This window comes from Orycteropus afer, unplaced genomic scaffold (genome assembly GCF_000298275.1).
Source record: "Orycteropus afer afer isolate SDZICR_OR568_19922 unplaced genomic scaffold, OryAfe1.0 scaffold00117, whole genome shotgun sequence".
NCBI lineage: Eukaryota > Metazoa > Chordata > Mammalia > Tubulidentata > Orycteropodidae > Orycteropus > Orycteropus afer.
In genome coordinates, this window is record NW_006921704.1 from 2074583 (window position 1) to 2087158 (window position 12576).

Here is a 12576-nt window from a genome sequence, read left to right on the forward strand (position 1 = left end):
TTGTAAGGGCATAATCCCCAATCTGCAGGCACGTTCTACAGACCTTGGTGGTGGTGGGTGGTAGCATGTAACCCATATATGTGTATGCTACTGAATATGGAGGTGTTGGGTGCTCATTGCCCCATTTACAAGAGTGTGAACCTCCAAATGTGGTGGGGTGGGCACATGGCACTCCATCACCAAGAGCTTGCCTCGCTGATCTCAGTGGTGGTAGGCGTGCTTCTCACATACCATGAAAGCTCACCTCAGGCTGCCAGAATCTAAGAGCACAAGAGGACCCAGGGATTTGTGGGAGGAAGATGGCCCAGGTGTACCACCAGGCAGGTCTGGGGTGGCAGAATGGTTGAGCATTACCATTGGCAAGTGTGTAGAGTGGGTAGTGGTCACACTGCTGGTCATCAGAAGGGTGTGGGGGTTAAGCGTGTTGGGAAACGATTTTACCTCTCTGATCACTGGTCACCAGTGTGGGTGCTGATGCAGTGCTGGGTGAGTGGAGCCTGTTATCTCATTCCTGCCCTGATCGGAATGCTGCTTGGAGTAATTCAAAATGGCCGTGCTGTGCCAGGCCAGTAACAGTTCAGTGCTCTGCATGTTTATTTCTTTTCAAGTGTGGGCCAGTCTATCCCTCAAATTATAGAAACACTTAAAGACTTATTTTCTTAAAGTGGTTCCAAATTTCTAAGAAGTAACTTAAGAATTACTGACTGAGCTCTGGGAGAAAATGAGAAGTGAGTTTGGTAGTTGGAGCCAATTTTTACATAAGAATATTTGCTGCTCCAGAAAAGGCAGGTGGGGGTTCTATATAATACTTTTGACAGCCTCATAGAGTTAGAAAGAAAAAACTTGAAATTTAAGGTCTGAAAAGCTAGGAAGAGAACCTCTTAAATCCCTAATTAATATAGTGATACCTCAAAAAACTTTAAGAGAAAGTATGAACTAAAGTCAGTCTTACTTCAGCACTTGCAGGAATTGTATCCAGCCAGTTTTAAATCATATTAGGTCCTGAAAATTAAAAGAATCCAAGATTGCTGTTTTCCTTATGTATCTGGCAGAGAAAACTTTAATCTTTCCTGGTGGAAAATAACGTTAGGGAGCTCTGGTAGCATAGTGCCTAAGGCATCTGACTGCTAACCAGAAGCCACCAGCCACTCCTTGGAAAGAAGATGGGACAATCTACTTCCATAGTGATACTGCCTCAGAAACCCAAGGAGGGGTCGCTATGAGTCAGGTTTGACTCAATGGCACGTAACAACAACATAGACAACATAGTTCAACTTACTTCTACTAACCATTTTTAAATACACTTTCCAGAATACAATAAAAAAACAACCAGACACATGAGTGAGTATATGAACAAGAACTAACAACAACAACAACAAAAAACCAAACCCACTACTGTCGAGTCGATTCCAATTCATAGCAACCCCCATTGGGTTTCCAAGGTGGTAAATCTTTATGGAAGTGGATTGCGCATCTTCTTTGCACAGAGCAACTGGTAGGTTTGAACTGCCAGCCTTCTGGCTAGCAGTCAAATGCTGTAGGCATTGTACCACCAGAGCAGAACAAGAGGGTTTTATCAGACACAGATCTTTTAAAAATTATGTTTACTGTGCTCAAGGAGATAAAATATAAGACTTAGGTTTCAAAAATAAAATTTGGCTATTTAAAAGAATAGCACACGTAAACCAAATATAAATGATAGAAATAAAGAGGCAGTAGTACAATAAAAATCAAAAAATAATAAAGAATGGATTTTCAGTGGGGGGGGAGTTAGTGACTTGAAATAAATTAGGAGAAAATATCCAGAAATACCCAGGAAGAAACACAGGAAGACAAAAGAAGATACAGAGGAGAAAAGTTATTTATACATTATGGCCCAAAGGTCTCTAACAAGCATTAAACATAGGAAAAGGGAAAAGCAATATTTGAAGAGTTAACATCTGAAAAGTTTCCAAATCTAACAGAACATGTCACACCAGAGATTCAAGAAGCCCAATACCCCCTAAGCAAGATGATATATAAAAAGAAATTCACATATTTTTACATAAAGCTGCTGAAAACCAAATACAAAGAGAAAATCATATAAACTGAGGAATAGAAAAAATACACACACATATAATAATTTCAGAGGGTTAACTATGTAAGACTTAAGATAGGCTGCACAATATAAATTATGGCCCCAGCATGAAAATAGATACATCTTTATATTCTGAAAAAATATATATATATATTTTATAACCCAGAATTCTGTACCAGTTGAAAATATACTTTTGGTCAATGACATGAGACAAAGTATATGTGAACTGCTGTATGAAAAGTGAATTTACTCTGTAAATCTTCACCCAAATCCTAATAAAAAAAAAATATATATATATACTTCATTAAAATGTCATTTTCTGCTTCCAGAGCACCTAGGTAAAATTAAAAGATAGAGAAAGGCTGAGAATAAAAGGGTAGAAATAGAGATATTTTATCAACACTAACCAAATAAAGATAATGTATTAATATTAAATAGTATTCAAAGATCTCCTCCCCCGCAAAATAGTGATGTATCAAATGTAGAAAATTTTCAATTCATTGTGGAAATATAACAATTCTAATTTTGTCTTTGCCTAATAACATAGACTCAAAATATATAAAGCAAAACTTGACAGAACTTCAGTGAATAATGGACAGGACCATGAATCATAATGTGAAATTTTAATATACTTTTCTTGGAAATGACTAGAGCAATATACAAAAAAAAAAAAAAACAGAATCAGTAATGATGTGAAAGGTTGAATAATAAGATCAGGAAACTTGATTTAATGGCTATAGAAAAGTACACCCAAAAGTATAAAATATACATTCTTTCAAAGCACAAATGGAACATTTACAAAACATTTTCATTTGCTGAACTATAAGTTTCATAAAATTTTGAGAGATTGAAATCATCCAAGTATATTCTCTAACCACAGTGTATTTAAATGAGAAATTAATAACACCCCCCGAACAAAATGAAATTTCTTTGTATGTTTTGAAATTAAGAAATATTTCTGTATAACCAATGGATCCAAACAATGCATGTTTGAGAACATTTTTAATAATATGAAAATGTAAGGATATTAAAATACGATGTGCTTTTCTGTTATATTATTGTTACTGTTAGGTGCTGTTGAGTTGATTTTCGACTCATAGCCACCCCACGTGACAGAAAAGAACTGTCTCATAAGGTTTTCTAGATTGTGATCTTTACAGAAACAGATTACCAGGTCTTTTCCATTGGAGCCATTGGGTGGGTTCAAACTGCCAACCTTTCAGTTAGCATCCAAATGCTTACCATTACATGACCAGAACTCCTTTTCTGTTTCTATTATATACATGTGTGTATATAAGTGTGTGTGCACATAGATAGATAGGTGTGTATGTGTGTGTGTGTTCTATGCTATGCTGTTTCTTTTATATATATTTGAAAAAAGGAAGGGTGAAAAATCAGTTTTCTAAGCACCAATGTTAAAATCTTAGAAAAATACCAAACATCTATCCAAGAGAGTAAAATTAAGGATGTGATAAAGATAAAAGTGGTGAAATAGAAAATAAGAGTATAGTACTTAAACTCCACAGGCCAGAAGTTATTTCTTTGAAAATACTAAGAAAATTGATAAACACTTGGTGAAACTTCAAAACAAAAGGGAAGACCCAGACACTCAATGTCATTAATGAAAAAGGGGTGTTACTGAAGATTCTATTGAAAAAGATTATTTTTAATTATCAAAGAAATTATATTGTAATTCCAAGTATTTCAAAAGAGGAAATTCAAAACTTCATGATTATTAGTGTTATACCAAGCATTAATACTGTACAAGCTTTTTCCCCCAGAGAAGAAAAAACATACCTTTCCACTCGAGTTTACAAGGCCAACATTACTTATAAACCAAGCATCTAAAAGGGCATTATATTAGAATGAAAAATTATATGTCAATATCACTTATTAACATAGATGAAAAAATCCTAAACAGGTGAAGATAGGAATAAACAGATGGTATAAAAATCAAAAAGGAAAAATTAAAATTGGTGGGGGTTTTTGGGGCAAATTTAATACACACAAAAAAAGATTAGAATTAGTTTAATAAGGTTGCTGGATACTGTTGTTGTTGTTGTTATGTGCCATTGAGTCGGCCTCGACTCATAGCGACCCCTCCTTGGGTTTCCGAGGCAGTATCACTACGGAAGTAGGATTGCCCACCTAGTCAATATATAAGAATTAGTGGTGTTTCTAAAAGTTACAATAAGTAAGAAATGCAGTGTAAAATATCCCAGTTAAAATAATATGAAAAATATCAAATCCAAGGAATAATTCCAGTCTAGCAAAATATGTGTACAACTTTTACATAGAAAAAAATAAAATATTGATAGAAAATATGGAAGTCCTACATGAATGGAGAATTGAATGATCATGAATTGAAAAAATTCAATATTGTAAGGATGTTAGCTTTCCTGAAGTTGATGTGTAGCTTTAGTACAATACCAATACACCTCTCAGCAATTTTTTACAAAATTGTTCTGGTTCAGAAAATGTATATGAAGATGAAAAAAGGCCAAGAATAACTGAAATATTTGAAAGAAGAAGGAGGAAAGATAATTTCTGCACTGGATATCAAGACCTTTCATAAAGCTATACAGTTACAGTATGGTACTAGCACAAAGATAAATATGTGTGTGTGTGTGTGTGTACACACACATATATAAAAGCCTCTAAAAGATTATGTAAATTATGTTCATAGCTTGTGAGTAGGGAAAGATGTCTAAAGCAGAAAAAAAAAAAAACCAGTAGCCATCAGATGTAATAGGTGAATAAATTGAAACACGTTAAAATTAAGGACCACTGCTTTGGTTCTCTAGTTCTGCTCTAACAGAAGATTCCACAGGTAGGTGGTCTTTGCAAACAAGGATTTATTCTCTTAAAGGTCAAGAGGTTAGAAGTTAGCTCTAGGGGTTGGGTGAATGTGTCAGCTCTAGGAATTGGGTGAAAGCCCCTTGACCTTGGGCTTCAGCTCTACCTCTTGCTCCCAGCCCACTGAAGCTGGAGGCTTCTCTTAAATCAGGCAGCTGCTGGCTGCTGCGGGTGACAAACCCAGGGTGGACAAATTAAACAGCACTGTGCCAAGATTACCATACAGTATGGTAGGCCACTAGTTCAAGTCCAGAGACAGTCCCAAGATCAGCATGCTGCTGAATCAAGACTTGAGTACATGCAGGATCCAAGCATGTCAAAAAGCTCAAGACCATTCCCAAAGCTTCTCCTCATATACTGGGAGCAGATCAGATCCCTAAGGTAGCTGCTTCAGTAGATTCCACCATGGAGTTGATTACCAGTCTCATTGTTGACAATAACTATATCCAGCTGCCCAGCCATTCCAAAGTAGGCCCAGTCAAGTTGACACATAATTTTACCACAACTGCCTAGTATCAAAACACAGCAATAATTGAGTAAAATGATAAATCCCAGAATGGAAGGAGATACCTGCATACATACAACAAAGGACTCAAATCTTAGGAATGAAACTTCTACAAATCAGTAAGAAAAAAAATAATGGAATAAAATACTGGCAAAGAAATTCAGTACCTAAATAAAAAAAGATGTCAATGAGCATATTAAAGAGGATTTAGTATCATTAATGATCCAGGAAAAGCAAATTAAAACTCTGATAAAATATCTTCACATATCCACCAGAACAGTTTAAATGAAAAAGGTTGAAAATACAAAATGTTTATGAGGCTGTGAAGTAATGAGAACTCCTGTGTTGTTGATGGGAGTGAAAATTAGTACAAATACTTTGAAAAACCGATTAGCATCTTTTTTGAATTGAAGATGTGCATGTCCTAGTCATAGAGCCTCAAGTTGGAGAAGGCTCAAATATCAAGCAATAGTAAAATGAACAAAAAGGTGATATATTCATACTATGAAATTCTATACATTATCAAAAATACTCTAGCTACAGCTACATAGAACAAAATTGAGGAATCTCACAGCCATTATTTTGAATGGGGAAAAAGAAAGCTCAAAAGAATACATACTGGTTCCATTTAGTAAAACTTAAAAATAGACTAAATATTTAAGGGAGAGAGCTTAGGAGATAAACTATAAATAAAAGCAAGGAAGCTATTACCATAAAAGTCAGGATAGTAATTGTCTTTAGAAAAATGGGGAGAATACAAGGGGTATTTGAGGACTGCTGGCAATGTTCTTTTCTTGGCTTGAGTATTAATTTTACAAGTTTTCACATTGTGAGAATTCATTGAGCTCTATATTTTTATTATGTGTATTTTTTATTGTTATTTTATACACACACTAAGAAGTTAAAGTGTTGCACTACAAAGGAATCTTTGTACAAAAAGAAGGGAACAATTAGAGTAACTAAGATGATTTTCTATTTAGGGTATCAAGCTGTACCATATCTAGTACAGAAGACATAGAAAGACTTTGACAGTGAAAGACGTTGTATGGTAAAGTGAACAAGTTTTACTGGAAAGAAAAAAGTTCAGCTGTAAAAAAGTATGTAAGGATACTGACATTTTTAACCTTTGTGTTTTACAGGAAGCAAGTGTTCATAGTCGGTTGGGGGTTATTTATAATCCTACATCAAAAATAACTGAAGAGACTACAGCTATATCTAGAGGAATTTTGACAGCTTTTCTTACACAGAAAAACAAGTATTTGAGAAGCTTTCTCAGGAAAGTGACAAAGGAAGAAATTGCTACAGCTATTTACTATGGAGACAAAATTAAAACATTCCTTATTGAGGTCAGTAGCTATTTGTTTGAAATGATAAGTATGTACATTTATATTTTTAAAATGATAAGTTAATGTGTTTTGAAATGTTACTGAAATAATCTGTAAATATAAATATAATCATTTGCACATAATCACCAGTTCTTTTCCAAAGTGAAAAGATAAATAATATGACTTTTAATAGAAGGATTTAACAAATCAAATTCCTTATATTACATCTACTACTTCTTGATCCTTTAGTTAATGTTGACAGAATTGTAGTTTGGACATGTTTTTAGGGGACAAATTAGAAATTAAGGCTTTATGCAGGGAGTTCACTGAAGGGGTTTGGTATGGGGCAAATTCTAAAGATAGAAGAAAAACCTATGGACTAGGGGAAATATTCATTAATCTATTCAAAAAGGGAGTGTGTCAAGAGTTGTATCCTTTCACCATATTTATTCAATCTGTATTCTGAGCAAATAATCCAAGAAGCTGAACTATATGAAGAGGAACGTGGCATCAGGATTGGAGGAAGACTCATTAACAACCTGTGGTACGCAGATGACACAACTTTGCTGAAAGTGAGGATGACTTGAAGCACACACTGATTAAGATTAAAAACTATAGTTTTCAGTATGGATTGCATCTCAGCAAGAAACAAAAATCTTCACAACTGGACCAATAAACAGCATCACGATAGATGGAGAACAGATTGAAGTTGTCAAATACTTCATATTACTTGGTTCTATAATAAACACCAATGGAAGCAGTAGTGAAGACATCAAACAATGTATTGCATTGGGCAAATCTGCTGCAAAAGACCTCTTTTAAGTGCTGAAGAACAAAAGTGTCTCCTTGAAGACTAAGGTGTGTCTAACCCAGCTCAGGGTGTTTTCAGTCGCCTCATATGCATGTGAGACTGGACAATGAATAAGGACTGAAGAAGAGTTTATGCTTTTGAGTTGTGGTGTTGGTGAAGACTACTGCAAGTACCATGGACTACTAAAAGAACTAACGAATCTATCCAGGAAGAAGTGCAGCCAGAGTGCTCCTTGGAAGCGAGAATGGCCAGATTTTGTCTCACCTACTTTGCTCATGTTTTCAGAAGGGACAATTCTTTGGAGAAGGATATCATGCCTGGTAAGGTGGAGGGTCAACAAAAAAGGGGAAGGCTCTCAGCGAGATGGATTGATACAGTGGCTGCAATGAGGGGCTCAGGTATGGCAAGGATTGTGGGGCTGGCACAGGATCAGGCAGTGTTTTGTTCCGTTATATATAAATAAGGTCACTATGAGTCGGAGATGACCTGATAGTACCTAACAACAACAACATTCAAATAGTATTTATTGGCTATCTACCAAACATTAAGGATACTTTTGTGATCAAGGCAAATAGAGTCCCTGCTCTTGGAGAGTTTACATTTTAGTGGGAAAGCCAGACAAATTATATACTAGGTAATGTACCTGCTACTGGAGAAATACTAAGAAACGTAAGAGGATAGATGGTTTTGTGGGGACTATTTCAGATGGTGTAGTTAGAGAAGACATTTCTAAAGAGGTTATATTTGAACAGATCTCTGAATGAAATGAGAGATCATACCATGACAAGGTCTGGAAGAAGACAGCAAGTCTAAGGCCTTGACACAGAGAGTCATACCAGGTTGGACGCATAGGATGACCCCATGTACTTTAGGCACTTGTAGGTCATGACAAAGGAGCCCTGGTGGCATAGTGGGTGAGACATTTGGCTGCTAAGAAGAAGGTCAGTGATTCAACCCACCAGCTGCTCAGCAGGAGGAAGATGAGGCGGTCTACTTCCGTAAAGATTTGCAGCCTTGGAAACACAGTGGCATTCACTAGGAGTCAGAATTGACTCAATGGCAGTGGCTTGGGTTTTTGTTGTTGTTGTTCAGACCATAACAAAAAAAATTGGAAATTGTTCTCTAAGTATGATGGGAAACCTTATTGTAAGGAGGTGAATAATCTTTAAAAACTTCACTTTGTATGTCATGTAAAGATTCAGTAGTAAGTAGATAAGAGTGGAAACAGGTTCAGTAGTCAGAATGTTATCACAATAATATAGGCAAGAAATAATTGCTTTGAGCTAATAGTAGTAATGGTAGAGGTGGTAAGAAATTGATGATACATAATATTTGTTGTAGCTGTAGTCAACAAGATCAGCTGATCAGTTGTATGTGGCATATTAAGGAAGCCTAGGATTTTGGCTTGAACAACTAGAATGAGTGGTAACATTTTTTTTATTGAGATGGGCAAGACTAGATGGGAAGATGTGGACACACAGGGGATAAGAGTTAAGTTTTGTTTATGGTAAGTTGAAGAATCCTGTTAGATATTCAAGTGATGATATTGAGTTGATAGTTGAATAAATAAATACAGTGCATAAACCATGGAATATCAGAAGGGTTGCATTTGTACAGGGAGAAAGCTAAGCAGGCAGGAACACATAGGTAAGGATGGAGGGAAGGGGTAATCACAGAGAGGAAGTGGGAGGAGAGCTGTTACATTGTGGGGATTGTAATCAGTGTTGCAAAACAAAATGTATATGAGCTGTCAAATGAAAAACGAATCTGCATTGTAAAATTGCACCCAAATCAGGATACAAAGTTTGGAAGAAAAAAATTCAGTGCATAGTGGAATGTCAGTTTTAGAGTCAGTATTATATGTTATTTAAAGCTAAGAAACTGGATGAGATCACCTAGGAAGTGAATGAGTAGGTTGGTGGGAAGAACAGAGAGTTGAAAACTGAGCCCTGGAACATTCCAATATGTGCAAATAGGTAAATAAAGGATGATACAGTGAAGAAGAAAGCAATGAAACAGCCACTGAGTTAGAAAGATCACTAAGAGAGTGTGGTATCCTAGAAGCTAAATGGAGAACGTTTTTCAGAAGGGAACAATCAACTATGTCAGATGTTTTTGAAATGAGGCTTCATATTAGTGATTTTGATGAGAACAATTTCAGTATCTCAGTGGTAGATATAAAAATATACTAGATTCAGGAGAGAATGGGAGGTCAGGAAATAGAGACAGTGGGTATAAGTAACTTCTAAAGGGAATTTTCCTATTATATGAGGGTACAGGGAAATAGGGTTGTGGCTAGAATGTGACTTGAGGTCAAATAAATTCTTCTAAAGCCTGAAGATGCCATCTTTGTGTATGTTAAAGAAAATGTCCATCAAAAAGATAGAAAGAGGAGCAAATTTCTTGAATAGGCAAGAAGTTCTAAGACAAAATGCCTTGGTCTTAAATCAAACCAAGTTCATCTGTTTTAATCAGAGAAAAGGCAAAATGTATGGGTAGGGATGCAGAAGGATAAGTTTAACAAGATGAAATATTTCTCTTCTGAGTGCTCTCATTTTCACAATAAAAAGATTTCAGGTCATTGATTATTATGGTGAGAGTAGAGGATACTGGAGGTTTGATGAGAGGAGAAAATACGAAATATTTTTCTATTCTGAGAGTGAGAAAGTGACTGAAATAAATTATTGGAGGAAGATTTCTAGTCATTGCTGAAGGTCCATTTGAGGTAATAATCATAAACTGAAATTATCATGGGTTGTATCTTTTTCTCTAGCTATTTTCTACTTAGATCCAGTTGCAGAGTAAGAAGAATTATGCTTATCAAAAGTTGTGATTTTGCCAGATGAGTATGACTGAGCTGAGTATAGAAGATTTTTTTTATAATGAAGTACTTTGAGATCTTAGTTAGGAGGAAAACTATGGTATAGAAAGAACGATGTACAATGAACTGAATCAATTAATGGACTAAAATGGCTGAATAATATTGGTCTCATGACACTAGGATGAATGAATGAGCTACATGGTCAAAAGATTGTGTTCAGAGAGGGAATGATTGAAATTGAGATTTTAGAGGCAAGGAAGATCTAGTATTGTCTAATACTGTAGCCACTAGCCACATGTGATCAAATTTAAATTAATAAAAATTTAAACTCAATTCTTCAGTTGCACTAGCAACATTCCAAGTGATGGATAACCATCTGTGGCTTGTGGCTAACATATTGGATAGTGCAGGGGAGAATTATATCATCACAGCACCACCTGGGATCTTAAGTCCCACCTTAGATCCACTAAAGTAGAACCTACATTTTAACAAGATAGTTAGGTGATTTTATGCACATTAAAGTTTGGGAAGTGTGATATAGAGAAGTATGTTTAGTATGAAGTATGTTTTGTGGTTTATTTTCTATGAATGTCCAAATATTTTTCCACTCTTTGACCAAGGGGTACTTTTGATATTTCAGTATTAAAATGCACTACAGGTAGTCCCTGACTTAAAGCAGTGGAGTTCCATTCCAACAACTATGTCATGTTAGGTCTGATGTAAATTGAATACCTCATTTTATTATTTATTTATTTATTTTGAGTTTTTATTTTTACTGCCTTTTTTAATCAGTATCTTTATAAATCATAACATTGAATATCTGTGAGTGAACATCTGAGAATGATAACATCAGCAAATTATGCGCTGCAATGTTGTATGTAATACATTTACTAATGATAACATGTATCCCCCCAAAAAAGCTAGACAGTCATAAGTATGATTCATTGTAACTCAAATATGTTGTACATCAGGGATTACCTGTATTACTAATTTGGTCTCATGGGATTGGCATAGTAGTATAAGGGATATTTTTAAAAAAATAAATAAATACAGTGTTTCTATTTATTTATTATTGCAAGCACCAAAATGGGGGAGGGGATAAGGAGTGCAGAATTTAATAAACATTTTGTTATTTTATTTTCTTAAACAGTAAAGTTTAATTTGATTTATTTAAATTTTATTTAAATTGATTTATTTAAATTTTACTTAAATTAATGATATTCCCTAGTACTGTACTAATTTAATAATCCCTCTGAAATTCTCAAAGAATAGATAGCAGATTATATCTACTCACAACAAGATTTCAAAATATTGTAATTGATTTGGCAAAGGAGGATTCTTTGTTAAAATATGTGGTTCCAGAAGAAAATAAAACTTTAAAAAATAATTTGGTAAAAATTCAAAATTTATACTAATATTATGTTAATTGAAGGGTTTTTATTCAGAAAATGATTTAGTTTACTTACTGTTCTCTCATTAGTTACATCATTTTTTAACTTTTGCTTTAGGGAATGGACAAGAATGCTTTTGAGAAAAAATATAATACCGTTGGAGTGAATGTTTTCCGAACTCACCAATTGTTCTGTCAAGATGTACTTAAGTTGGGTCCTGGGGAAATAGGTATTGTCAGCAATGGAAAAGTAAGTAGAGTGATACTGTGGAACTTTGCTTAGTGACTTTGATATAGTGGTTCTCAAACTCTTCTGTCACAACAAACTGGATACAACACACATGGAAGATGGTGTTTATATGCTAGATATACTTGAAAGGTCTTAGAATAAATTAGACTCAGATCTCCAGTTCATGGCACACAACATATTACTTCATCCCTTTTTCCATTCATAATATCACTGAATGCAGGTAAGGAAGAATGTCCTTCTACAGGTAGTTTTCATTTTACAACTTAGTATACGTTACAGCATTGTAATTGAAAACCACAATTTCGGAAGGAAGGTTGGGTAATCTACTTCCATGGTGATACCGCCTCGGAAACCCAAGGAAGGGTCACCATGAGTCAGGTCTGACTCGATGGCACATAACAACAACAACATTGTAGTAGGTGTAGTAAGTACATTGTTAAATCATTTTCTTGAGTCGATTGTATTAAGAATAATTATATACTTTTATGTTTTTGAAGTGTAAAGTAGTATAAATTGCCAATGTAGTTTATTAATATAATCT

General features: G+C 35.0%; 1 protein-coding gene across 1 annotated transcript in view; it reads left to right on the forward strand.

The window, feature by feature from the left end:
• Positions 1–12576, forward strand: part of UGGT2 (UDP-glucose glycoprotein glucosyltransferase 2) — a 601530-nt gene that overhangs the window by 412095 nt on the left and 176859 nt on the right. The window contains exons 21-22 of the mRNA XM_007944010.2: positions 6578–6784; positions 11904–12035. Of these exons, the coding sequence (XP_007942201.1) occupies positions 6578–6784; positions 11904–12035 (339 nt within the window). The remainder of the gene's footprint in view (positions 1–6577; positions 6785–11903; positions 12036–12576) is intronic.